This window comes from Chelmon rostratus, chromosome 21 (genome assembly GCF_017976325.1).
Source record: "Chelmon rostratus isolate fCheRos1 chromosome 21, fCheRos1.pri, whole genome shotgun sequence".
NCBI classification, from domain to species: domain Eukaryota; kingdom Metazoa; phylum Chordata; class Actinopteri; order Chaetodontiformes; family Chaetodontidae; genus Chelmon; species Chelmon rostratus.
This window is the reverse complement of record NC_055678.1, coordinates 12,117,456-12,143,860: the sequence shown is the minus strand read 5'-3', so window position 1 is coordinate 12,143,860 and position 26,405 is coordinate 12,117,456. Positions and strand designations below refer to the sequence as shown.

Below are 26,405 nucleotides of genomic sequence, written 5' to 3'. Positions count from 1 at the left end.
CACTGGATGTTTTGCTGTCAGAGGGTTAGTGACACTGTGTGACTGCTAACTGTTCATCAGGGTGACGGCTGGTGGGGAGAAAGCGGTTGTTTTGGCGTTCAGTGATCTGTAGCACCAATCACAGGGGAGAGGCTGGAGCAGGGTATGTCCAGGATGTGAGGGTCTGCAGTGACACCGTACTACAAACTGGACACACTGGATTACAAATACTTTCATGAACCCAAATACACATTCATCTAACATGCAGGTCAACATTTGACCCTAATTATTAAGGACTTGTACCTGAAAAGGAGGGTATTTGAATGAATCCTTTTTTACTTTTTACTTTTTAAACTTTATTGTGAACATAAACACAGAACAAAGACAGGTACAAGAGATTGGAAGATGCCACGGGGTGCATCAAATTAAAGTATTACATTACAGACAAATATTAAATGAAAACAGGAGTGAAATTATGAGGCCTTTGCAGACCATGTAGTATCTGGAGGATTTAGCTTCACTTTTTGATGTTGAGCTTACCCAATAAATGTTTCTTTTCTCAAAATGATCTCAAACTAATTGATACACATCAAATCTGGGTCTGTGTAGTCTTCATCACAAGACAGTGGGGCAAAGAGGGGTCAGTAGAAGGCAAACAAGAAGCCCTCATTCTTGTCTTATAATGTCTTTGGTGGCTTAATCAGCCATGTTAACTTTTCCCTCAGCTGCTTTGCACAGTGATGAACTCTCCTGGAACATCACAGCTTCAGACACGATGATACTAGTGCTATATAAACTAGAGTTTATATAGCACTTTTCATCCACTTAAAATGCAACACAAAGTGCTTCACAAGATAAAAGAATACAACAACAGAGAGAATAAAAGCATAATATAACAGACAATATCCCACTTCCAGATATACACACATGCGCTCACACACACACCCACACACACACACACACACACACACACACACACACAGTGCTGAGACATGGCAGGGCACTGAAGAACCATGTGAGGAAACACCTATGGGAGCCATCCACACTGGGAAGCGCCACAGCCTGCGGCCACCGGGAGCGCCGCCACAGAGACCACCCAGACGCCGATGGGCAGACTCCGCACTTAATGCAGAGCCACCCAAGTCCCGTCCCGTCCCATTGTGTTGGTTTAAAATCTTGTAGTTTTGGTAAAAGTTTCTCTCTCTTGCCTTCAGGACCAATGACTAAGACCTCTGTTTTGTCCTGGTTGAGCTGTAGGAAATTCTCTACCATCCATGAATTTATATCTAAAATACAGTTAAAAAGAGCATCAATTGGCCCTGTGTCTTAAGGAGATACGGCAATGTACAGCTGTGTATCATCTGCGTAACTGTGGAAGCTGATGCCGTGTCTTCTAATGACGTCCCCAAGGGGAAGCATATATAGATTAAAAAGAATTGGACCTAAAGTTGACCCTTGGGGCACCCCACAACTTATTTTATGTGTTCTGGAGGAACATGTATCCAAACTTACCCGGAAATATCGATCTGTGAGATAGGAGCTGAACCAGTTAAAAACAGTACCAGAGAGGCCAACTAGGTTTCTCAGTCTGTTTAATAAAATGTGGTGATCTACTGCATCAAAGGCAGCACTTAGATCCAGTCGTACCAATACTGTGAGTTTAAGTGAATATGCGTTATACCTAATGTCATTTAAAATCTTTAAAAAGGGCTGTCTCTGTACTGTGGTTCATCCTAAAACCAGATTGGTATTTCTCTAAAATATTGATGCTATTTAAAAAAATCATTTACTTGATTAAAAAACAGCTTTTCTAATATTTTACTTAAAAATGGTAAGTTGGACACAGGTCTGTAGTTATTAAAAATGTTGGGGTCTAGGTTACTCTTCTTCAGAAGGGGCTTTAAAGGCGGCGGGGAAGACACCCGTTTGAAGAGAGTAATTTACAATATTTAAAATCTGTTCCTCAAAGAAGCCATAAAATGTTTTTAAAAGTGATGTGGGAATTGGGTCTAAAAGGCAGGTTGTTGGGTTTACTTGGGAGAAAGCTCAACCAAGTGTCCTTGCGACCACCAGGGCAAAACTCTCCAGTGTTTCCTCAGGTAAAAGTAATGGTAGAGATGTGTTAAAAAATAAATTCTGTTGGGGTAAAAGACTGGATCTGATATTATCGATTTTATTTCTGAAGTGGTCTGCAAAGTCCTCACAGAGGGCATCTGATGGGGGTTTGGAAGGTTTTTTAAAATTGCTATTAGTTAAATGATCGATGGTGGAGAACAGGGATTTGGTGTTGTTTTTACGGTCTGTGATGAGTCTTGAAAAATGAGAGATTCGTGCCAATTTGACTGCGTTATTGTAGATTTTCAGCTGTTCACATAATATTTCATAGTGAATTGTCAGTTTGTTTTTTCTTTTTTTTCTCCACCTCCTCTCTGCACTCCTGCAATTTCTTTTGAATTTTTTGATTTCGTCATTATTTCTCCACGGTGGTGTAGGTTTTGTTTTTATGGTTTTGGTTAAAAGTGGAGCGACTGAGTTCAGTGTTGTTTTCAGTTTGCTGTTAAAATTGTCAACAATAAAATCACAAGAAGCAGGTAAAATTTCTGCAGGAGTGCACTTTAAAATCTCCACAAAATTTGCAGCCAATTCAGAAGTAATGTAGCGTTTCCTCACCGTTCTCACCGGGGCCTCCTGGTGGTTAAAACTGGTGATGTTAAAATATACACAGTAGTGGTCAGACACAGCCAGGTCAACGACAGAGGACACACCAGTGGACAGGCCATAGGTTATGACCAGGTCCAGGGTGTGTCCTCTGTTGTGAGTCGGCTGTGTGACGTGCTGTTTAAAATCCATGCAACTTAAAAGATTTAAAAAGTCAGAGCTATTATCGACATGTAGGTTAAAATCACCAGTTATTAGAATTTTGCTATAGTTGATGTGTATGATTGATAGTAGTTCAGAGAATTCACTGATAAAAGAGGTAGGATGATGGTGGGGAGGTCAGTAGACTGTGATGCAAAGAATAGGAGGACTGCTAAAAACAAAGACATGATGCTCAAACAATGTGTAACTGTTGAAGGAGACTTCAATTGAGTTCAAAGTGTTTCTCGTGATCGAGGCAGTTCCACCCCCTCTTTTACCACTACTGGTCGAAAATAAAAAAATAAAATTTGGTGGGCAAGCCTCGGTGAGAACAACTGGTGCGTCAGTGCCAAGCCATGTCTCTGTTAAAAGAATGCTGTCTAACTTGTTATCTAAAATCAGGCTGTTTATGATAAAAGTTTTATTTAAAAGCACTGGAAAAGTCAAAAACATGATCCTCACTGTGTTACCAGCGCTCTCCAGGTGGGAAAGAGAGCAGTACACATCGCGTTTACATGGAGAGCAGGTCATACGGCCGGATGCTAACAGCTAGCAGCTCAATGTCTCTTGTAAAGCGCTGCTGCTTTACATTAATATGCACTGGATTACACCATCTCCTGTTCACAAACATCGCTATGCCTCCACCCTTCTCTTACCGCACTCCGTCGCTCGCCTGTCCGCTGTCATGCGTGTCCAGCGTGAGTTCATTCAGCCACGTCTCCGTGAAGCACATGGCGCTACACTCCCGATACTCCCGCTGCAGTCTGGTTAGCGCCGTTAGCTCTTCCATCTTATTCGGGAGAGATCTTACATTCCCCATAATAAGAGACAGTACGGATGGTTTATCCCGTCATCGCTCGTCCCGGCACTTAACTCCAGCTCTGCATCCTCTTATCCCTCTCCGTATCTCCGCAGGGATCTCGCCGGTACACCGGTGTTACCAGTGCTAACAGCTGGTCCCGAGTGTAAACATTGGAGCCGTGGCTGAATGGGTCACCCGATGTCGTTTTTAAAAGTCCACAAAAGAGTAAAAAGCAAATCACTAGTCTCACCAGTTGTACATCCGGAAGAACATGTGATCGACCGAGACTACTGAAGGAAAAAAGACGAGAAACACTTAAACAGAGAAGGAAGGTCGGAGCTGCTTCACAGGGCTGCCACTCATGCGGGGCCATCTTAGTTTGCCAATTATCTGAAAGGTGCAGGTGTCACTATGACAACATAACAGAGTCCTGCATCTGATAGGTGTACATCTGGTTGTCATAGTGACACCTGCATCTGATAGATGCAGGTGTCACTATGACAACATAACAGAGTCCTTTGATCTTCATCACTGGCTTTGATCTATGTGAGATCAAAGCACTCTATTCGGATGTCATTAGACTGGAGCCAATGAATTCTACATTTACTAACTATACACATCAAAACAGAGCAAGCGTTAAAACACATTACAGGACGATTTTTTGATATTGTTAGTTTTAAGCATAATTAGATAAAATGGATGGAAACGGAGATGGACGACACAATGGTGGAAACGAGTGGTTTCGACTCATTGTTGTTTTAAACCCTGATGAGCCACCAATGGAGGGACCTGACCCTTGGCATGCTGTCTGGATGCAACTTTTAATGGCTGATGTAATGAATGATGGAGGTATTTTTTTTGATTTTCAGCCCCAAGAAGCATTGGAGAATGGTAACCACAATGTAAACCATGACAATAACGATGAAAACAATGAAAACAATGGCAACGATGAAAACAATGGCAACCTCGACAATGCTGACAATCTCGACAACGATTACGGGCTCCGCAACAATTTAGATGACGATATAGACATTGACAACGTTGTCAATATTGACAATGACATTGTTTTTAATGACTATGAAAATGCACAAGTTGCTGGTGCTGGTCGTGTTGCTAGTGCTGAACTTGAAGTTGCTGATGGAGTCAACCAGGTAATAGAGGGAATAGAAGAAGACGACCCCCTGCCTGGAGGATCCAGGACAACGTCGAGAGAGAAGGATGAACAGGACACTGACAAGAGAAGCAGATGCTGGGAGTTTAAGTGCTCCTCTGACAGTGACACTGAGAGCATTGACTATGAAGATAATAATCCAAGACAATACAGAAATACTGTAAATTGTCCAGTCAGACATGCAGGTGCCAGTGAAGACCCTCTGCCTGGTCCATCCAGGAAACGGCCAAGACAGCATTTTACAGATGCAGATGAAGATGAAGATGAGGGAAGCAGCAAACAATTCAGACAGTCGAAGTTTGACTGCTCCTCTGACAGTGACACTGACAGCACTTACTGTGAAGATAATTATACAGGACAATACAGGAATACTGTAAAAAGTCCAGTCAGACATGCAGGTGCTAGTGCTGAAGCTGCAGATGAAGACCCTCTACCTGGTCCACCCAGGAAACGGCCAAGAAAGCATGACAGAGATGCAGATGAAGATGAGGGAAGCAGCAAACGATTCAGATGGTGGGAGTCTGACCGCTTCTCTGACAGTGACACTGACAGCACTGACTGTACAGAAAATAACACAGGACAATACAGGAATACTGTAAAAAGTCCAGTCAGACATGCAGGTGCAAGTGCTGAAGCTGCATACGAAGACCCTCTGCCTGCTCCACCCAGGAAACGGCCAAGACAGCATTTTCCAGATGCAGATGAAGATGAAGATGAGGGAAGCAGCAAACAATTCAGACAGTCGAAGTTTGACTGCTCCTCTGACAGTGACACTGACAGCACTTACTGTGAAGATAATTATACAGGACAATACAGGAATACTGTAAAAAGTCCAGTCAGACATGCAGGTCCTAGTGCTGAAGCTGCAGATGAAGACCCTCTACCTGGTCCACCCAGGAAACGGCCAAGAAAGCATGACACAGATGCAGATGAAGATGAGGGAAGCAGCAAACGATTCAGATGGTGGGAGTCTGACCGCTTCTCTGACAGTGACACTGACAGCACTGACTGTACAGAAAATAACACAGGACAATACAGGAATACTGTAAAAAGTCCAGTCAGACATGCAGGTGCAAGTGCTGAAGCTGCATACGAAGACCCTCTGCCTGCTCCACCCAGGAAACGGCCAAGACAGCATTTTCCAGATGCAGATGAAGATGAAGATGAGGGAAGCAGCAAACAATTCAGACAGTCGAAGTTTGACTGCTCCTCTGACAGTGACACTGACAGCACTTACTGTGAAGATAATTATACAGGACAATACAGGAATACTGTAAAAAGTCCAGTCAGACATGCAGGTGCTAGTGCTGAAGCTGCAGATGAAGACCCTCTACCTGGTCCACCCAGGAAACGGCCAAGAAAGCATGACAGAGAGGCAGATGAAGATGAGGGAAGCAGCAAACGATTCAGATGGTGGGAGTCTCACCGCTTCTCTGACAGTGACACTGACAGCACTGACTGTACAGAAAATAACACAGGACAATACAGGAATACTGTAAATTGTCCAGTCAGACATGCAGGTGCTAGTGCTGAAGCTGCAGACGAAGACCCTCTGCCTGGTCCATCCAGGAAACGGTCCAGAAAACAATACAGAGATGCTGATGTAGATGAAAATGAGAGAAGCAGCAGAAAAAAATCAAGACGGTTTTAGGAAGACCTGAAAGCAACTCCGACACTGTTTTGGCCACAACTAGTCACAATCTTGCTCATAGTAGTTGCAATCCTGATGTGGCTGAGGATGCAAGTGCTGTGGAAGAGACTGATGAGGTCGTCAGCCATTCCTGTATTGTCCTGACGGCGAGGACAGCAAACGATTTAAATGTTAAAAAAAATGAGAAATCATCAATGAAGACTGACTTCTACAGTGAGATATTGGATCCCAGAATTGATACAGGATACTTTATGGTCAGCCAGTTCCTCCTATAGTTGTACTGTAGGAGAACAATTAAACAAATAAATAAACACAATAAAATAAAATAAAGCAAAATAAAATGAAATAACATAAATGTCAGTTTCATTTAATTCAATCAATAATAGACTAAAATTAATAATAACAAAACTGCAATAATAAATTGTTCATAAAACGCTTCGTCACAAACAATAATAATTATAACAAATATTAATGTTTAAATTAAATTAGTGACTGTTTTTAATAATTATGAATTGCTAATAGTAATAACGATAATATGTTGTTGGAATCATGTATTGGAATAATTACAATAATACCAATGATGAAAATAATAAAAATAAAGCTAAAACTGACAGGAAAAGCCTCGGAAACCATCTCATGGATGCATTTTGTAAACCACATCTCTGTAGATGGAAAAGGTGTTACAACCTCAGTCATGCATCAAAGGCCCTGATTACACTTAGCACCTGGTTGATAAGAAAATAAATCTTAGTTATGAGATTAAAAATCTAAATTATGAAACAAAAGTTAGAACTATGAGATATAATTTGAAAATTAGGGGCCAAAAATTTATAATATGACTTAAAGAGTCATAATTATGAGATCCTTACGCACAACAGTCAAAGTAGCTGCTCTTTTGACAAGCAGCTGCATGTTTATGAAAAACAAAGTGAAACAGACAGTGTAGCCCATATGAGTACATGAAAATGATTGTGCAAATTGCCTAATTGCACTTTTATTTTATTTTTTTTATTCAAGTAGCACATACATTAATGGAAAATTATGCAGTTGTGGAATTACATTTTCAGGTTTACAATATCATTTTAACATAGTCTTCTATGGTCTTCCGTCGCGGGGGGCAATTAACATTTGAGCAGTGCTTTAAGTGGAAAAAAATAAGTGCTGGTACTCCCCTTATTCGACTGTTGCCAGGTAAATTAGGCAGTGGGTAACAGCAGATCTTAAGTGATGTATTTAAATACTGGGACATGATACTGATTTTTAAAAAGAAATTTGTTTTTATTGAATATTACACTTTGCAGATAAATTTTGTTTGTAAACTCTGGATATTGGCTCAAGGGAGGTCTTCAGGCGGGCGGTCCTCAAGTACTTTGCATTTGTCAGCTCCAAATGCAGACATAAAACTTCGACTACACTCATGTGACAACCTCAGTCCCTGATGCGTTTGGGTAGCAAGGGAGTTAACTTGACTACATACCTTGCATCAAAGCCTTTTGTCCGTTCTTATAAGCCACTCATTCTGTGAGCAAAAATACCTTATACCTTAGAAGCCACGTCTGTGTTAGCAAAAGCGCTAACGTACTGCTAGCTGGCTACTCATCACTTGCAACATTAACGTTAACGTCTGTCGTCCTGTGTCATTTTCACGGGGGGTCGTACCAGTGCACCCTGGGTAATGTAGTATTGCCATAGGAGTATGAGATTCAAGATTCAAGATTTCTTTATTGTCATTGAGTATGACAGTCAATGCAATTTGCATTGCAAACCCCATGTTAGAAACAAGATGATAAGAAAGATAAGAAAGATTATAAAATAAAATAAAATAAATAAGATACTAGAACAAAATAAACCAACATGCAGTGAAAATCTTCGTAAATGCAATAAAACATATGCCAGAAATGAAAATATGCTAAGACAATAAAAATATACTCAACAATACACAATAAAATATACCAACACTATGAGTGCATGAGTATCACAAAGCGAGGGTACAATGGGCTCATGTGAAGTCCCGGTACGCCATAAAAAGTCCCCGTACGCTAGAGGCAAAAACTGAGAAGTTCTGGTACTCCGTTGCGGTGCGTGCCGGCCCACTTAAAGCACTGCCTGTGCTGCAACAAGATAACAAGATTTAAGTGTTGTCTGTCGATCATTACAGAATGCATTGTGCTCTAACAGCACACATATGAATATAAATCTGTGTGGCAGCTGTGTAGATGGTGAGTACCTGGGAACGAGTCAATGATTGTTATCCTGGTGTTAAAGACAAAATGTGCCATTTGTTTTGCTGTGTCTCCATATCGCCAGCTGGAAAGCAGGCTTCTAAAATTGCTTTGCTGCTACCCTCTTTTTTTAGCCCCCATGTTTTCAGGGACTCCAACCTGCTGCCTTGGTTTGAGAGAGTAGCGTACGAAACGTTTAGTGAATGTGCACTTTTGTTTGCTACAGGCCCTTCTGAGCTGGGACCGAGTTCATACTTGAAACAAACAAGTAGTGGAGAGTAAGAAGTTGGTGTGCAGCACTTCAGTTCGCAGCCCCGGTCTCTACTTCTCTGTGCGTCCGTCTGCGAAGCTTGATTTTGCGGAGCGACACGCTGCAATGGACGGGTGAGCATTTTACTAAAACCACTCTCAAATCAAGCTAGAAAGCAACGTAGTGTTGAGATTACTTTATAAATCTGAATATAAAATGGCCCAAAACGGTCTTTCCGGATGCATTCACAATATATCTTAATATAAAAGTATACCTAAGCTGTTTGCACATACTGTACATGATTCCTTGTTCTATCCAACTGGCCTTTAGACAGTGACTGCTGATATGAAGACTTTGAGTCTCTGAAGAGCAAAAGACAAAAAGTCAAAAAATATACTACCTACTTTATACAACCTTGTTTAATTTTTGATCTGTTTCCCACTGTGAGACATTTCCAAAAATATTATTGTCATATTTTACTTAAGTGCAGTTCCCATATCAGAGAAGCAGCATCAAACCAGGTGTTACCACACAGTGTTTTCAATGTTATTATATAGCATAGTCAAGGATAACATCAGTGGTATTGCTGTGGTGTTAAATCCAAATCAATATAAAACAAGTTTTTAGTCGTAACTGATCATGATAAAACCTATAAAGCAGTTATGTTTTTATAGAGGCTGAAAATACATTTGTTAACAGAGTGTAGTCATTCGTGCTTCTTAGTCCCAGCAGATCTGCTACACTGGAGCATTATAAGGCAGCCATGTTGCTGAGTGGTGTTGGTGATGCTCTGGGATACAGGAACCAGCTGTGGGAGTACAATGAGTCGGGACCAGCTATTCACCAGGTCAGTGCCCAGTAAGTTTAACTGGGAGAATGTAGGTGATGATAATGTCCTGTGTGCCTCATGTGGTTCTCTACTGAATAATAACCTGAGTTTGTGGTAAAGCTAAACCACTCCTAAAATGTATTTAGCCTTAATAGTCCTGTTCTTGCAGGAGTTGAAGGAGTTTGGTGGTCTGAAGAACATCAAGGCTGAGCTGCCTGACTGGCCGGTGAGCGACGACACGGTTCTGCATCTGGCAACAGCTGAGGGGCTGGCAACTGGTAAGCTGAAAATGACGTTGAACCTGTGTGATGCCTCCGGTTTCTGTCTCTCCTTTGCTCATTTTGTTTCAAACGAGGAATTGATTGAATTGATCCGAAGTGTCGTTCTGATGAGGCTTCATCAGAACACACAGCACACCCTCCCTCCTCTGAGCCCCAGCTAAAGGTTAAATCTAATTTCCACTCTTGCCTTGATTTGCAGCTCTATTACGGCTCTGCACAAGTGGAAGGAAAATTGTAGAAGTTCCACTTGACCTTTACTACGATAAGGCAAACTGCCAGCCTTGTTAGTGGATTGATGCATCTTAAAAATGTTATAGACAATGTCTGCGGTTTGAACAAGTTGTTTCCCTCATAGGGAAGATGGGGGAGGAGCTCATGCATGAGGTGGCTGCTCGATATGTGGAGGGGATGAAAGACATGGACGGGAGGAAACCAGGGCCTTCAAGCATTCTTGGTGAGACAGGGTCTTCATTTTAAAAATTTATTTGTAGCGATGGCAGGGATCTGACTTTCATTTGCTCTTTTAGGAGTCTCCCAGCTGAAGCCTGGAGAGGAAGGGGGCTACAGAGTGCCCTACAACCCAGAGGGGACGGGTTGTGGAGCGGCCATGAGGTCCATGTGCATTGGCCTCAGGTAAAACACTTGTCCTGAAAATAAATACATAATAATTCTAATCCTTATGCATTCCAGTTTCCATGTTCTGTCTTTTGCCTGTGCTCTCCATGGGTTTGGTTATTATTCTTAAATTGTCAGTGACTTTGCAACATGTTAAACGTGTTAAAACAGCAAAGTCACACAACGCCACAAACACGCCAACTGATCGAGGCAGCAGCAGACCAGCAACTCCTGTGCTCTGTGACGTAAAATGACGGTTTTTGTCAAAGGAGTCTGGTGTCTGCGTGGAGAGCGATATGAAGGCTTCAGGTTGTCTGAAAAGGTCTGTCTCTGGAGGCCTCCTTTCCATAATGTTGCTGTTGACACTTAGAATAACAATCTGAGCTATCGGTGGCATAAACACTTTTAGGGGACATGTTTTGACAACCGCATTTGCCGATGCAGCCATTGCAGCCTGTTCCATGGCTGCTGGCTGAAGCGCTCCATTGGACCAATTCCAAAACTTTTTGTACCTGTTAGTCTTTTAGACCCCAGTATGTTACTAATTGATTTCAATTTAAGTGGCAAATTTTGGCCCTAAATTATCAATTCATATCCTCTGTCCTCTAACTGTTTCTGTGTTTTTAAAGTGATAAAGAGTGGCCCTTCTTATGTTACCGACATGACCTTCCAAGTTAAGGTCAGGGCCCAAAATATCCTGACCTACTCGCTGTACTTCAGATTCAGTAACTCTTCAGTGAGTATGTTTCCTCACTCTGGTTTTTGGGACCTACAGAAAGTATTTCAGTCTTACCTCAGAAATAAATGAAGGAACTAATGATTGTCTTCATTATTGATTAATCTTCTGATTAGTTTCTCAATGGAAAATGTGGGGAAAAATATCCATCACTGTTTGCCACATCCCAGAGTGACATCTCGTCTCTAGTTTTGTCCGAACAATAGTCCAAAACCCAAAGGTATTCCGTTTACAATGGTGTGCAACAGAGACAACAAGCAAATTTTTGCTCGAAACAAGATTTAGATGATTAATCGGTTAAAATAGTTGTGATTTATTTTCTGTCGATTGGCTAATCTGTAAATCTGCTAATTGTTTCAGCTCTGAACTCTAGAGAAGAATTTATCAGGGATTGATTGGATGGAGTTAATACCTTATCTTCATCTTCATTTAGGTTAATGAGGCACAAAAAAGAGAAAAAGAGAATATGTAATTGAAGTAGCATTATTGAAAATGCACCCGATGACACGCCCAAAGCATGTTAAAAAACATCAGCGAACAATTCAGAGTTAAATTTACAGTTGAGACTGCTCTCCCCCGAAGTCATTTCTAATAAAGTGGAATACATTCTTTGTTTACAGAGCAGAAAATAATTAATAAATAGTAGAGTTTCAGGATTAAAACATTCGCCAGAACCAATAAAACATTGTGAGGACTCAGTTAAAGCATGAAAAGAAGTAATTACCCTAAATATAATTTGTATCCGAACAAAGAACTGCACACAGAAAACATATTTCTCATCTGAATGATGGGCCACATTCGGTGTTATGGAGAAAACTTCAGCTGAATATCCTCCATAACAAACGCTGATCACGACTTTTAACACTTTGCCCTCACCAGGTATCCAAAGCCTGACCAGCTGTTGTCATTGGTTGCGGTTGCTGTAGAGACGGGCAGAATGACCCATCCTCACCCCACTGGCTTCCTTGGCGCGGTAGCATCGGCCCTTTTTACTGCGTACGCCGTCCAGCGCAGGCCAGTCACCACGTGGGGCGTAGGCCTGATCAACGAGGCCTGTCCAATAGCGAAGAGCTTTGTTCAGGGTCGAGGCTTCGCTGTGGAGGAGACGGAGAGAGACTGGGGCTACTTCTGTGACAAGTGGCAGTGGTATGAGTGGCTGAAATCAGGCTTTGGTGTTCAAATTAAAGTATGGCGGTCAGTGCAGAATCACATATTTTGATCATCATATGTTACTTTCTCCTCTATATTTACAGTAAAAATGATACGGTCAGGATGTCTGTGAATCTTGGAACGACTTATTGCTTCTTTCACTCCTGGAGAATCACATTACACCGGAGGACACTGTAGGTATCTCTTACCTCTGTCCACAGGTACCTGGATTTGAGGGGCATCTCTAATGGCGTGGGGCCTACAATCTGGCCCACCAACTACGGCCCAGCTGAGAGAGACGAAGCCTACAAGAGCTTCAGCCTGTCGGGCTGGGCGGGACGCAGCGGCCATGACGCTCCTATGATAGCGCTCGATGCCCTGCTGGGGGCGGGGTCAGACTGGGAAGAGCTGATGAGCAGAGCGGCCTTCCATGGAGGTCAGAGTTTTAAACGAGAAAATCTCTTCTTTTGCATGTGACAGGGAAGTCTCGCCCTAACCATGATGCTGCCAAACCTCTCTGATGTCAGTTTCAACTTTATACCTAAACTTCACCATCTTAGAGCCATTCCTATATATAGCTTGTTTTAAAATTAAGCCTGGTCTTTTACTTAAACACAGCTTTTTGGTTTTTAAATGACAGCACTTCTACTCATAACACAGACGGACACTCATTCCTCTCCTCTTGTTTTAAACTCTGGTGTTTTCCCAACATTTATCTCATCTAATCAGGACACCTTTTGCTCAGTCAAGCCATATGGACTAGTGGTCAAATGGTCTAAACTCTTAATTGGTTCTCATCTGTCATTGTCTCGAGGACAGAAGCGGCTTTGTAGCGGCAGCGCAAATGAAGTGTAAAGGAAACTTCTTTCATAAAGCGGTTCGTGAACAAGTCTATACAACAAAGGCTGACATTTCAAAAATCTGCTGTTGAACCCTCGAAATTGAAGTCATGCGAAGAGACGTTCAGATTTGGCCTGATTGCTGTAGCTGTCCACCGCTTTCGATTAATACACCCACCTTTTTGGCAGTAGATGAAAGTCCTTAATAAAACCCAGTGTGTTAATTGACAGCCTTATGTCAGCGCAGCGAACAAATCTTACCTATTGCTATAAGAATATATCAGAAAAGTTTAAATTTACAAATGTCCTGCAGTAATGTGTGATAATTCTCTCTGGGTGCATTACCACCAATATTCCAGTAATTTGATCTATTGTTAATAATGTTAATAAAAAAAAAAAACATTTAAAGTTTCAATTCAATTAAAGTTTCATCACAGGGCTTCTGCTCATGCCCTTCTTTGTCTCCTCTCCTTACTGCCAGGCGACAGTGACAGCACAGCTGTGATTGCCTGCTGCTGCTGGGGTCTCCTCTACGGTACGCAGGGGGTCCCTGAAGGCAACTACTCCGACCTGGAGTACCGGGACCGACTGGAGCGCAGTGCCGAGCAACTCTACGCGCTGTCACACTGAGAAGTCTGCCACAGCCTGCTGTAGTGACAGTGTGTCCAAACATCTCGCGCTGAGGGGAAACTAGGCCACGCGCTGACACGTTGACATAGAGCCAGTTGGTGCGCTCAGTTGTACATCGATTTCAAGTGCCGTCACATAACCACAATGTGTGGTGTCATGCTTGCCTGAAGGGGAAACAGTGTCCCACTAACCCAAAGAGTCATTCTGCCGCGTCAAGGACTGTGTGCCTTATGACACTGTCACTGAGGCTGGTGTATTAAGAGGGGTCCCTCTAGTGACCATTTTAAATTAACATGTAGAGTTGTACCACTGAGTGGAACGAATCCAAGCTAATGAGAATTTGAAGAGAATACAAGAAGTCCCCTGGGAGGTAATTACTTCGTTTTGTCAGCCTGACATGATAGCAAATGCTTAGTGAGCTTCAAATTAAATGTGTTCTTGTTATTGTCTAATGAAAAATACATTTCTGTGTCTCATTATAGTTAACTGTTCCTTCAAGCAGTGCAGAGTAAAAGTGTAACCGCAATGCTGCAGACAAACACAATTAATGATACAATAAATTAAACAAACAAAGCTTTGTAGTTGAGTTGAAAACTTTATTTTTTGGTCATTGTTGTTTTAATATTTTTTTTGTCTTGTCCATTTTTTATTAATTTTTTTCCTACAGGAGAGAAGAAGGGCAAAAGGGTGGTGTTAACTACTGGATAGAGTTAAAAAAAAGATAGGAAAAAGAAAGAAATGATTTGCTAAAAATCTCCCTCCTCTTCAAATCGCTTCATTCCGCTCCGTATTCATGAGAATTACTGCAACAGTCTGCTTCCCATTTGTGTCATGGTACATACAAAATCCCACAAGGCTAAAAACACATTGCTAGAAGATAAAGTGTCTGCTGCTGTTTATCATCTGTGTCTTTTCCTCTCTGCCTGGTCCGTCCAGCAAGGTGCCTCGTATCTCTGAAAAGGGAAGAAGTTGGAGCAGGATGGCAGCGGGGGTTGGACGCTGCTGCTGTCATCTGCCACCTTCATCATTAGCATTAAAAAGGTCCTCCTCGTCTGGGGCTGACACCTTGGTTTGTACTGATGAAGAACAATACAGCAGAAGCATAAGGTGCTGTGAGACACTGTCCTCTCCTCCGTCAATTTGTTTTTTGAGTCACGTTCAGTCTGGGCCTCACATCCAGCAGGCAGTGGGGATGTTTGGGCTCATTCCTGGGAACAGTTTTGGAGGTAAGGTGGGGCAGATGGGGTTTAGTTTCCAGGCGGATGGAAGGGAGCAGGGTGTGTTTGTACCTGCATTGCTGTGGAAAGTAAACAAACAAAATCTGTAAATGCTACTGTTCAAGCCACAGATAAAGAATCTGCATCATGGTTACTTGACGTTATGTAGTCGTACCTTGTGGATGTCCTATGTAAAAGTGTTGGTGTGCTCCTTGCTGAGGTCCGTGCTGGGGGTGCTGGGGCACTGAGCCAGGGCCCTGCTGAGGCGGTTGCAACATTACTAACTGGGGCTGACCGTGTCCCCCCGAGTGGTGTGGACCAGACATGGCTCCCTGTACATGGGCCTGTGGGGCCAGGAGATAAACAAATTCAATTTAGAACTTTCCAAATGGAGGAACACTTCTACTAAATGACCACATTTCCATGCAAAATTAGTTTTATTCAGCAAATATTCATTTGCACTGATGCATGAGAAGGAACAGAAGTAACTATGCTGCAGAAAAAGCAGCAGCACAGCAGATCCATACCTGTGCTATCTGTCCCAGGGGATACGTTGGGGGGATGCCCTGGTGACTGTGGATGCTGTAGCCCTGAATGGGGTAAGAGCCCTGTGGAGATGTGTGGCCTGGTGGCATGTTGGGTGGGGTGGGTGCTGACAGGGGACCTGAGTGATACAAGGACTGGGGCTGTGGGCCTGATTGGGCGTTCTGAAAAGAGACATAACATCAAAACGTTTAGAGAAAATAAATCACAACCAGATGGATCCTCTGAACGATGTGGCCCATGAAAGTGAGTCCAACAGAGAACCTACAGGTCGGCTAAACAGGGATCTCATTCCCCAAATGAGAGAAAGTACGTGTTTTCGCACTTCTCTTGACCTTATAAAGTCTACATTTCCAAATTTATCATCACAAAGCTACCGTAAAACTGTTAATTCAGTGTAAAACCAACTATAAAAACTAGTAAACTAGGGTAACTAACTGGCTTCTTTTTCTTTTTTTAAATCCACATTTCAGCAGTTGTTGTCGTCGTTGTGGTGGCAGCTGTTTGAAATGAACTAGGCTTGTCTCCCCATTATAAAAGTAGTTTATCTAGAAATCAAGATTTTGAGGATCTCGCCTCTTAACTGAGACACAGCAAATGCATCTTGGTATATCTTGGGAAATCCAAACAGTCCTGTAGGGGGTATCTCACCTGTCCAGGGCTAGGTGCAGCGTGCTGGGGAGGGGGCTGGTTGCCTGTTGGAGTACTGGAGGGCTGGGGCTGATGAACTGCACCCGAGTGGTGGGAGAAGGACTGTGGAGCTATACAGAAAAAGAGATAACGAGTGTCAGGATAATGTTTTATATTGTATTACTGACAATATACTGAGACTCTTAATGGAAGTATGGAATGTACGACTGGTGATTTGCTCCCTATCAATAATTGATAAACCACCTGTATTTCAAAGTCTTCATCAGCTCATCTAAAGAGCATTTTGAACATTGGATGACATATTTTAGATATTTTGTGTTGCATATTGATCACTCTGTAGGTTTAGCTCCACTCACCGTATATGCCCTGCTGTGGTCCCTGAGGTCCGTCTCCCTGTGCAGGGAACTGGGGGCCTCCTGGAGGTCCCAGGGCTTGTGGGTGGGGACCCCCGCCTTGACCTATCATCCTGGCTCCACCCTGCAGCATGGAGTACATCGGCTGGAGAGGGGGAGAGAAGAGAGGACCAAATTAAGCAGTTTTTAAATGTTATAAAAGTGTGGATACAAGATATACCTGGGAGCTTTTAATATGTTATTAACCTCTTATTAACCTCTGTCAAACAATACTCAGAATCAGATAATCCCCCTAACAGTTACATTTACTGTAATGTTTCTGCAAACATTCTGCCGACCATTTAAACCATGAACTATTAAAGGGGTTCGAGGGAAGGTGTCCTACCTGTCCAGGGTAGGGTGTCATGGCCTGGATGACCTGCTGCTGGCCATACTGCTGTGGGTTATACTGAAGGTAGGACTGAGGGTAGGGGGACGCTACCAGGGGGGCCCCGGCTGCCGACGCCGCAGCTTGTAACATGGGAGGTGCCGAGGTACCATGGTCAGAGCGCTGAGCCACTACTGAGCCTGTGGAGGCAAAGAATTATCAAGACAAACATTGAAACACTACTTCTTAAATATACAGATACATTTACAACATGAGGCAGTTTTTAAGATTTTATTATGTAAAGTCACTGTATTGTGACTGCACTGGTGGGTCACAAGTTATAGCAATCTGGTACCTTGTAGTATGACCATTGATTAATACATAATTTAAGGTTAAACTGAAAGGTGCCAATGTCAGCATTGCACTCCGTATCACAAGCCTTTAACAAGAGCTCACAGGACACTCATTTTAGAAGCAGTTTGTCACAAATGGAAACAACAAAATGCTGCATTTACCTTTGGTCCTGGGGTATTTTCCCTGGCTGACTGTAGACATGGTGTATTGGTACATTGGTGGGGGCTGAAAGACAGAAATGATCAAGAGGTCAAAGCTGAAACGTTTAGCTGGTGAAAACAAAATTGGCATACATTTTGAACAGCGATTAAATGCTTCTCATGTTAAAGTAAAAAGCTCAAAAATCTCTGATCTTTTCTATGATAATGAAATTAGTTTCTTTGGATTTTAAACTATTCATCACAGAAAATAAGACATTTGAAAGTATCACTTAGGGCTCAGGTGAACTGTGATAAGCATTTTTATACTTTTGTTTTTTACTTTTTATGGACTGAATGGTTCATCAACAAAGTATTCAGCATAATCAGATTAATTGATAATTGAGTTATTGTTCTTTGCAACCCTAAATAAATTCAATAAAAAACTAAATGCCTTCTCATCAGGAATTTGAATTACACCTTAATGTGGCTGGTGAGTTCAGCAATAAAGCAGGTAAATTTGCTTCTAAAATCTAATGGTGTGGCCGTTACTTCCAAACATTTTGCACAAAGGCTTTAAACAGCTGCTCATATTCAAGTTTTTCAAAAGGTTCTCATTTACCTGCACAGAGTGGATCTGTGACACGTAGGAGAGGTAGGGGGTGTTGTAGAGTGGCCCCTGTCCGCCTGGGTGCTGAAGGACCACTGGGCTTGGAGGAGTTGGCCGAGGTGGTGTGGGCGCAGTGTTGGGCTTCGTCTGTACAATAACACAAACGGAGGTAAATTGATCTGCAAACTCTACTTTATTACACTCTAATCTAAACACCACGTTACTAACATGCTCTCTATATACTACACTGTAGCTTTTATAAGATGAGATACAACTTTATACATCCAGAGGAAAAATTGTTGCACAGCAGTTTCAGTGCAAAGTATGAAAGAGTGTAAATATATAATATTAATAAAAGTGTATTTCAATGATTCAGCAGGAATAAAGTATCTTACCATAGGCATTTGAGGTTTGATTGGGTTGAACTCTTTAGCATTGGGGTTTAAGGTTGATTTCTTTACTTGGCTAGAGGATATATTAAAAAAAAAGAATGTGTTCACAAATGACAATGAGCGGCATACATAAACAACATCAAAGAGTTTCGATGAGAAATTTCTGTGTCTTGATATCTCTCATCCTTTTTGAAACTCACTCTGCCACGCCCTCTGTCCGCTCTGTCGTCTCAGACCTGACCTCCTCACTTCCAGGGGTCCTGGCTGGCTGCGGGGCGGCTGGTGAATGCCTGTCTGAAACGGGCGCTGTGGTGGCTGTTGTGGCGCCAGGTGTAGTTGAGGTGTCCTTGGTGGGGTCCTCAGCAGGTGCTGGTGAAGGCTGAGGTTGGGGCTGGGAAGGACTGGGAGCTGGAGGCTGAGGTTTGGGCTCTGAAGTGGGGTGAGCGTCTGATGGTGAGGGCTTGGCTGTGCTGGGTGCGGCGGTCTCACTGACAACCGGGGGGGTGGCTGCTGCCGGGGAGCTGGGAGAGCCGGAGCTGCCTCCACTTGCCTGGAGCTGAAAAGAGAGAGGACGTTGAGGATTGAGTCGATGGAAGAGAGGTAAAGGGGATGAAGATAACAAAAGAGAGAGAGGAAGGAATGAAGGTTAAGCTAACAGATAAATGCAATTATATGGCACCTCTAAAGTCTTAATTAGACATTTTTTTTTAGCTTTTGATCTAGGGAATAATACATCATTCAGAAGTCTTAAGATATGGTATCTAGTTGGCGGCCAACAGCTACTTGGCAAATGTCCTTGAGAAGCAGAGAAAAAGCCCAATTAAACAAGTATAACGATTAATGAAACAAGCTACAACAGATTTGCAATTATGTAGCACCGAAAGCGTTCTCAAAAATAACTTAAGCTTCAGTAAATATGTTGCACAAATAGTTACACCAGTAAGTGTTAAAAAGAGAGTACACCTTCAGTAGCATACTGTTCTGACTGATCTTCACAGGAGCAAGTAGCTGGTATTCAATGTCAGGTGAAACATATTAACAGTCAGAACCAAGTGATTAAGCCACAAGTGATTTTTTTGGAAGTCGTCTAACATCAGTGATGTCTCAGGTCACAGCCTCTTGATTGGTCACAGATTTTCTCATTTCACGCTTCATGGAAAGGCAGCTGAACTCTTACCCTGAATTCCTTGCCGAATTTCCGGAGCTCCTCAATTTGCGACCTTTGCTGAACTGAGGGAGCTGGTGGTGGAGGGAGGAAACAAAGGTAAATGAAAACGTGAAAATTTGAAACCTGCTAACCTGCTGTCAAAAACACACAGGGCATGCAACTAGGTACAAGAAGATAGTATGCACTTTGATGTATGTGTCCAAAGTAAAAGACTTTGCAGCATTTAGCTAGTAACAGTTTAAATTCTTGCGCACACACCTTTACTAGTCTTGCTTTCCTCTGTGCTGCTGGGGCTCTCGGCTGAGCGTTCTTTTGCAGCTGCTCCAAGAATCTCATTCACTGTCAAGACAAGACAAACGGCGAAAACTAATTGTTTGTAGCGCTTCATTAAATTTCACCTTCAATACCTGTCGCTTACTGCTACAAGGTGACTGTCTCATTGAGGCAGACAAAGCTCTTGTCATTACAGGAAAAATAGTTTTGACTTTGATTTCAAACCTTAACGATGAAAAAAAAAAAATACCATCGACAGGGAAGAGAGGGGCAGGGCCAGATGTCTTCTGAGCAGGTAGGGAGACAGACGATGTGTCCAAATATGGCGTGTCCTGGGAAGAGCCTGATTTAGGAGACCGAGTAGCTGCAAGGATGGGACAGGAGAAATAAGTTTTAGGCAAAATCCACCAACAATATAGATGAGGATTTTGTAACAGCAGTTACTGAATGTACCTGTGGACTGAGCGTGCGAGTTTGCAGCGCGGGCTGTTCTGCTTGACTGTGGAGGTCTTTGGGCTTTAGGAGATGTTCTGGCAGAGACTGAAAGGCACAAAACAAATCTCCTTGCAGTTTTTCACAATTCATACTGCCTTAGCAACATTCACAGATGCTGTTAAAACACTTTCTGACACAAGTTCACACACTAACCTCCATTAACAGGCCTGCTAGCTTCAGACAGCGAGTGTGGAAGTGAGTGGGAATGAGGGACTGTGTGTCCGTGTGAGGCAGGGGGGCTGGCAGGGGATTGGGCAGTAGTTGCTGAGGCTGGCGTGGGTGCTGGTCCTCCTGGAGAGGCAGGTGTGTATGGACTTGCCGGGCCTGGGCTCGGGCTCCCCTGGGGGTGGTGGGGAGCGTAGGCCCCGCCTCGACCTGACAGAGGGCTGTTTCGCTCGGAGGGGGAGACGCCAGGCTGGGGCCCAGCGGCAGAGGGCAGTGGGGGTCTGGGGGAAGAGGAGGATGGAAGGTTGGAGCGATAACCTCCACTTAGACGATTGTGGGGTGGAGGCCCGCCAGGACCTCTCTCAGCTCGCTCTCGGTTCATCTCTCTCTGGCGTTGAGGTAATGGAATGTACTTGCCCTCCCTGAAAATAGGAAGGGGACACATCAGCATCGTCATCATAGCATTATCATTATCACACAGGGGCAACACGTATGTGACACAAGAAACACTACCAATTATCGAGAAGTCTTCAAAGTGTCCAGAAAATTTTAAACCTCTACAGTTCCACGAAAACTGGGCGGATGTGTGGTAACAATCAAAAGATGGAGCCTTGGGGCAAAATTGTTTTGTCAACTGTTAAAACAATGCTGTACCAAGAATTACACATATTGTGTGAAAAGCAGGTGTAGATAGTTAAATGAATGATGAAGAGAAGAGAGTCTACTGTGGAATCATAAACACGACTATCTACATGCTCAATAAACAAGCAGCCCCTCTCACCTGTTGCTGGCTCCAGGGCTGTCTCGGCCCCTTTCACGCTCTCTGTCGCGGGGGCTCTCACGGCCCCTCTCACGGTCTCCGCCGTCCCGCACCACAGCACTGTACTTGTCCTCCTCACTTTTGCCCTCGTCATTTTCTAGGCCCACGCGATGGCGATACTGGGGGCTAGACTCAATCTCACTGGCCAGGCGGGCAGCACGTGCCTCCCTCTGCCGGAAGACCTCGGAGTTGCCTTTTTCCAATGGCACACTGGACAGGAGAGAGGTGGGACAAACAAACAAATCATCTGTTAAAAGTAAACGTTTCCTTTCTCTCTGGTTTAGGTTGTACTGACTATTGAGATCAGCAGGACCAGTACAATATTTGGTTTGAGGGGAAAACTTATTCCTCTTTGATTAACCTAAATCCCACAAATAAGGAAGCCCCAACTTCTTTTTTTCTCCTGGTCACAAATCCACAAACAGATCTGACCATTTCTTATAGAAGTAAAGAAAAATACATAAAATAACGTGGTGTAAATTCTTCACAACAGATTTTTTCAGAAGTTTTTTAAATATTGGTAGTAATAATGTATCAGTAATTCGTGAAGACAATGAATACATATAGAAACTTACGTATACATGGAAAGGCTGGAATCATATGTTGACGTGACTCCGTATTTAACTTCATTGTAACGAAACATCTCATTAGCATCCCAGCCGTTGGACTGAAGAAAAACATAAAATATGGAAATTAATGGTGTGGCAAAATAGTCAGTATAAGAATGCTTAATAAGTAGAACAGTTTAAAAAAGACTGATTTATTGTGGCATATCATTTGAAGTAAATTTGTTTCAATAGATTAAGGTGTGAACAATTAACTAAATAACAGATGTACATATAACTGAGGATGCACATTATTAAACTATTTCTGAGGTCAAAGGGCATTTATATCATCAGATGGTAAATTGGTGTTTCTGTCTGTGTAAAAGAGACAGAGCAACTCACTGCATCGTTGTCCAGATCGTAGCTCTCTCCATTGCTGTCTCCTCCCTCCCACCTCTGCAAAACCTTTTCCTTGTGTTCTCCATTGACACGGTTGGAGCTGATGGCTGTGTCTGTGAAGGTGTCTAAAACCAAGGACAAAAAAGTAGATGAAACATTTTTAAACTGTCTCCTTTGCCAACATTTGTCTACAGCCTACATTTGTGTCTGATTCACACTGTTTAATTACGTAATATTATGTCATCATTTGCTTTCTTTTAACCATATTTTAGGAAACAGGAGCCTGGACTTCAAATCAATGGTTTTCTCTCCGATTTTTCTCCAAAAGATTAAGAGGCAATTCAAAACAGTTAACTCAAAAACTTTACTCCTTGTTACATGAAACGTGTACTTTGTCATCATTTACAACACAAGAAAAAACATTAACCAAAAATCAATATGCTTTGCATGAACACATTCTAATGCTTGCTTCAAAAAGCCTTCTTACTTTTATCAGCAGGAACTATATATCTTTGCTACAAATGCATTGCAGGTCTGTGAAGAACTTGTATTAGACATTTTCTTTCCCTGCTACAATGTCCCCCGGCATGTTTGCTCGTACCTCTGGTAGCATAGTTGAGGTCAACGTCTCTGCAGCTCATAGTCACCAGGTCTGAGGGGCTGAAGATCATTGTGTCAGTGATGTCCTCCCTCCGTGGTGGAGCTGACGTTGAGCCCTCTTCCTCGCTGCGTTTGTGTACAGCATCCACAGCCAACTCACACTAAGGACCAAACATTAGGAAGGCAGGAAAAATTTGAGAAATGTATGAAACTGCAGAGCAAAAATGACACAGCTAAAGAAAAGGCTATGTTCTTCCTTGACAGGGGTTTACCATTTTAGTGACAGGATTGCTTGCAGTGCTTCATTAAATTGGCAGAGGGAAGTGCATGCCAGTGTGCTCAACATGAGTTTCTTACCCGAGAACTTAGAGTCTTGAATATGCCTTCAAATACACTGCCATTCTTCACTCTTATGTCACAGGTAGAACCCTGAGAGAGAAAGAAAAGATTTTGTTAAAAACTTTATTTAACCAGAAAAGTAAGTTACAAACAAATTGTTATTAAGATCGGGGATACATGCAGTAGCATTTGTTAATTAATTACACATATTTTGTTCGTTCTATCCCGTACACCCACTGTGCACTATGCATGGTTAATATTTAAGGTAGCTACAGGATGTACAATCTGCCTCTTCCAAACAAAATATATGCCTGTTTTTTGCAGTGAAATTGAAAAAGATTTTATCCAGCAACCCTCTGCTAGATACCATAACACTTCACTACCTGCGGCAGACACAGCACATCATGAACAATTAGCTTGACAGTAGGAAAGTTACATACTATCTCAAACTATTATGGTACATGTAAAAAGGGGGTGATGCAAGCTACTCATCAGAATAATTATCCTGGTCTGAGAAGACCACTGATAACAAGCCAAATGACTTACCACAACAGCTGTGAGGAAATGAAGCATTCTGGCATTGTTGTACACACCCTCGAACACCTGCAGATGGGAAGAGGCATAAAGTATCCATCAAGCGAAGCTTGGCATAAAAGATCCATCTACTAGTAATATATTTAAAGGAACATGCTTCGATATCAACAAAAAATAAATCAGCAAATAAAATCATGGTGATACAGCGTTAACCACTACATAAAATTAGGAAGTCCAGTCCCAGAGCAACGGAACACTACGGTGAGGAGCTCATTCATATGGACTGTTGTCACGCATTTATTCCGGGTCATCAGATTTAATACAGTTGTAGTTTCATGAACACAGCAAGTTTCTATACAACAGGTTTTACCTCACTGATGTTTACAAGCACAGGAGTAAAACATACTTATGTTTCAAATCATAATCACAAACAAACAAAATACTGATTTCCTATTTACATTTTCAAATGTTCAATTACGTATGTTATTACACCTTTGAAATGTAGTCAGAAAGGCGGTCGATTGAGACTATAAAATAAGATGTTTCTTCAGTATTGCCTTTTATTTTTTAACAACGTGCAAAAATGCTGTGTTGACTTTCTGCCCAACTTTTCGGGCCTCAGGATACTCACAGGAGATGACTGGAATGATGGCTTTGCAGAAGTTCGATTCCTGTAAAAAAACAGCACAGTTACAACATGTTTGACTGCTTGCAAGCAAAAGGAGTATAACTTGTTTTCAAAGCCTGTCAAGGCAGTATTGCATTCCACCTTGCACATATCCAACATATGACTACTGGAGAAGTTGGCAAGCTTACTTAGAGCCCCGACAACTTCCAAAATCAACTTTACTCCTGCAGTGAGTTTCTTGTGTTCACCTGTCACCTTCTACACTGACAAACACTGGCATCTGAACATTGTTTTCAAGGAAGTAAAGTGTAGTATTATATATAATATTATATATAAATATCTTAATAAAACTTCAATGTTGGTTAACATCTCAAAAACAAATTTCATTAGATCTGATCCCTTTTAAAATGCATTACGTTTTTTCTTCTTCAACAAGGAAAGGAAATGGACAGCTACGTCATTTAAACAACATTTTAGACGAAAATGGAAACGTGCTTTAGATCAATACTTTCATATTCGTACATTCAATAAAAGAATTGGAGATCAATCTGGCCATTAAATGCACGATCCATAAAGCGTGCTTACGTAAGGTGGTATCGTTGCTAGTCACATTCACGGTTACAAAACAATAGACTGAAACAAGACTTGAATAAACACACACTCATCTCAGAGACTAGAACCACACATGCCTTGATGCCGGCCATAAAATCTATTCGATGCTAATTGTAACGTTTCTACATTAGGATTTCTTCACTACAAAGACGTGTTGTTGTAAATTGAACATTTTTCTAACATCAACGTCACTTCTCAGGCACTGACAGGCCAGATAAACTTTGGATCGCTTATATGCTGATTTGCTACTCCTTGCTTTCACCCAAGTTGGATCCACCTCACTTAGTTGTCTCTGGTTCAATTTCAGGATTTTGATTGGCCTACAACCACTGTCAATCTAATATAGGCTAATCTCATTGGGCTGGAGAAAGGCTCTATTTTCCAGACACACCCACTCAGCACACAGCGCTTTAACCGGTAGGCCTCTGAGTCACAGGACAATCCCCAGACTGTCCTGACAGAAAACCCCCAACCCACTCACCTCCCGGCCGGTGTCCTGTTGCCACTGTTGATGCCGCTGACTGGGGACGACATACCAGCGGGGCCCGAGGTTCCGTTTGACGCTTTTCTCCCGCCTGAGCCGGTTTGCTGCTGTTGTTTCAGCATTGCGAAGCACAAGGCTTAGACAGCACCAAGTGTAAGATAACTTATTTACACTGATATCTCTCGATGTGAAGTTGCTTTGAAAGCGAACTATCTTTAGCAATATCACCTGTAATACGGAGCGCAGAGCCGGTCTAACCTCAATAAGACCGGCTATTGTAGCTAATCTTGCTAAATGAATACCAGTCGCTTGGGGCCTAAAATGTAAAGGCAAAACACCTTATTATTTTAAGTAAATGTAATATATAACTTAACAAATGTCCCTCAACTATCTACTTTGTAACAACAGTGGTTGTGTCAAAGCAAGCGACTAAAAAATTGACACGAGTTTCCGTATAATTATTTAGCAATGGCTAGCTGCGTTAGCATTAGCTTTGATCCTCAAGCTCACTTCGGGCGCTTTCCCTCCGGGATTTACTTTCTTCTCTCTTTCGCGTCGCCTTAACTCCGGCACCGCTGACCCTTCCGTTAAAAAATAAGGTCTTAGCGTTACTGTCAGTTGCCTTAGGAAGTTTGATTTTTCAGGTTTCTTACTGAAAACCTGCTGCGGTCGGTCAACACCACCTCTCGGTAGGTTCACTTGACTC

The 26,405-nt window shown here is 42.4% G+C and overlaps 2 protein-coding genes across 4 annotated transcripts; one reads left to right on the top strand and one right to left on the bottom strand.

The window, feature by feature from the left end:
* The first annotated feature begins 8,541 nt into the window (after positions 1 to 8,541).
* Positions 8,542 to 14,565, top strand: adprh (ADP-ribosylarginine hydrolase). Its single transcript, XM_041963114.1, has 9 exons — positions 8,542 to 8,681; positions 8,911 to 9,068; positions 9,658 to 9,781; positions 9,933 to 10,041; positions 10,400 to 10,498; positions 10,572 to 10,677; positions 12,275 to 12,541; positions 12,766 to 12,980; positions 13,865 to 14,565. The coding sequence occupies exons 2-9, from the start codon at positions 9,061 to 9,063 to the stop codon at positions 14,011 to 14,013; spliced, it is 1,077 nt and encodes a 358-aa protein (XP_041819048.1). The 5' UTR covers positions 8,542 to 8,681; positions 8,911 to 9,060; the 3' UTR covers positions 14,014 to 14,565.
* A 42-nt stretch (positions 14,566 to 14,607) lies between these two features.
* Positions 14,608 to 26,396, bottom strand: LOC121624520 (ataxin-2-like protein). 3 transcript variants are annotated; one of them, XM_041962242.1, is made up of 24 exons: positions 25,928 to 26,396; positions 25,697 to 25,835; positions 24,607 to 24,646; positions 23,988 to 24,044; positions 23,460 to 23,531; positions 23,104 to 23,263; positions 22,506 to 22,627; positions 22,134 to 22,225; positions 21,520 to 21,768; positions 20,727 to 21,160; positions 20,532 to 20,618; positions 20,329 to 20,442; positions 20,064 to 20,144; positions 19,815 to 19,876; positions 18,838 to 19,193; positions 18,641 to 18,710; positions 18,258 to 18,392; positions 17,660 to 17,723; positions 17,163 to 17,344; positions 16,781 to 16,922; positions 16,425 to 16,534; positions 15,758 to 15,937; positions 15,406 to 15,574; positions 14,608 to 15,310 (listed from the first exon to the last, which is right to left on the bottom strand). In XM_041962242.1, the coding sequence occupies exons 2-24, from the start codon at positions 25,819 to 25,821 to the stop codon at positions 15,261 to 15,263; spliced, it is 3,153 nt and encodes a 1,050-aa protein (XP_041818176.1). In that variant the 5' UTR covers positions 25,822 to 25,835; positions 25,928 to 26,396; the 3' UTR covers positions 14,608 to 15,260. The 3 variants fall into 3 exon arrangements, with proteins under 3 accessions (XP_041818176.1, XP_041818177.1, XP_041818175.1); XM_041962243.1 differs by having other exon boundaries at positions 25,697 to 25,806; positions 26,210 to 26,396; XM_041962241.1 differs by having other exon boundaries at positions 25,697 to 26,396.
* Between the last annotated feature and the right edge of the window lie 9 nt (positions 26,397 to 26,405).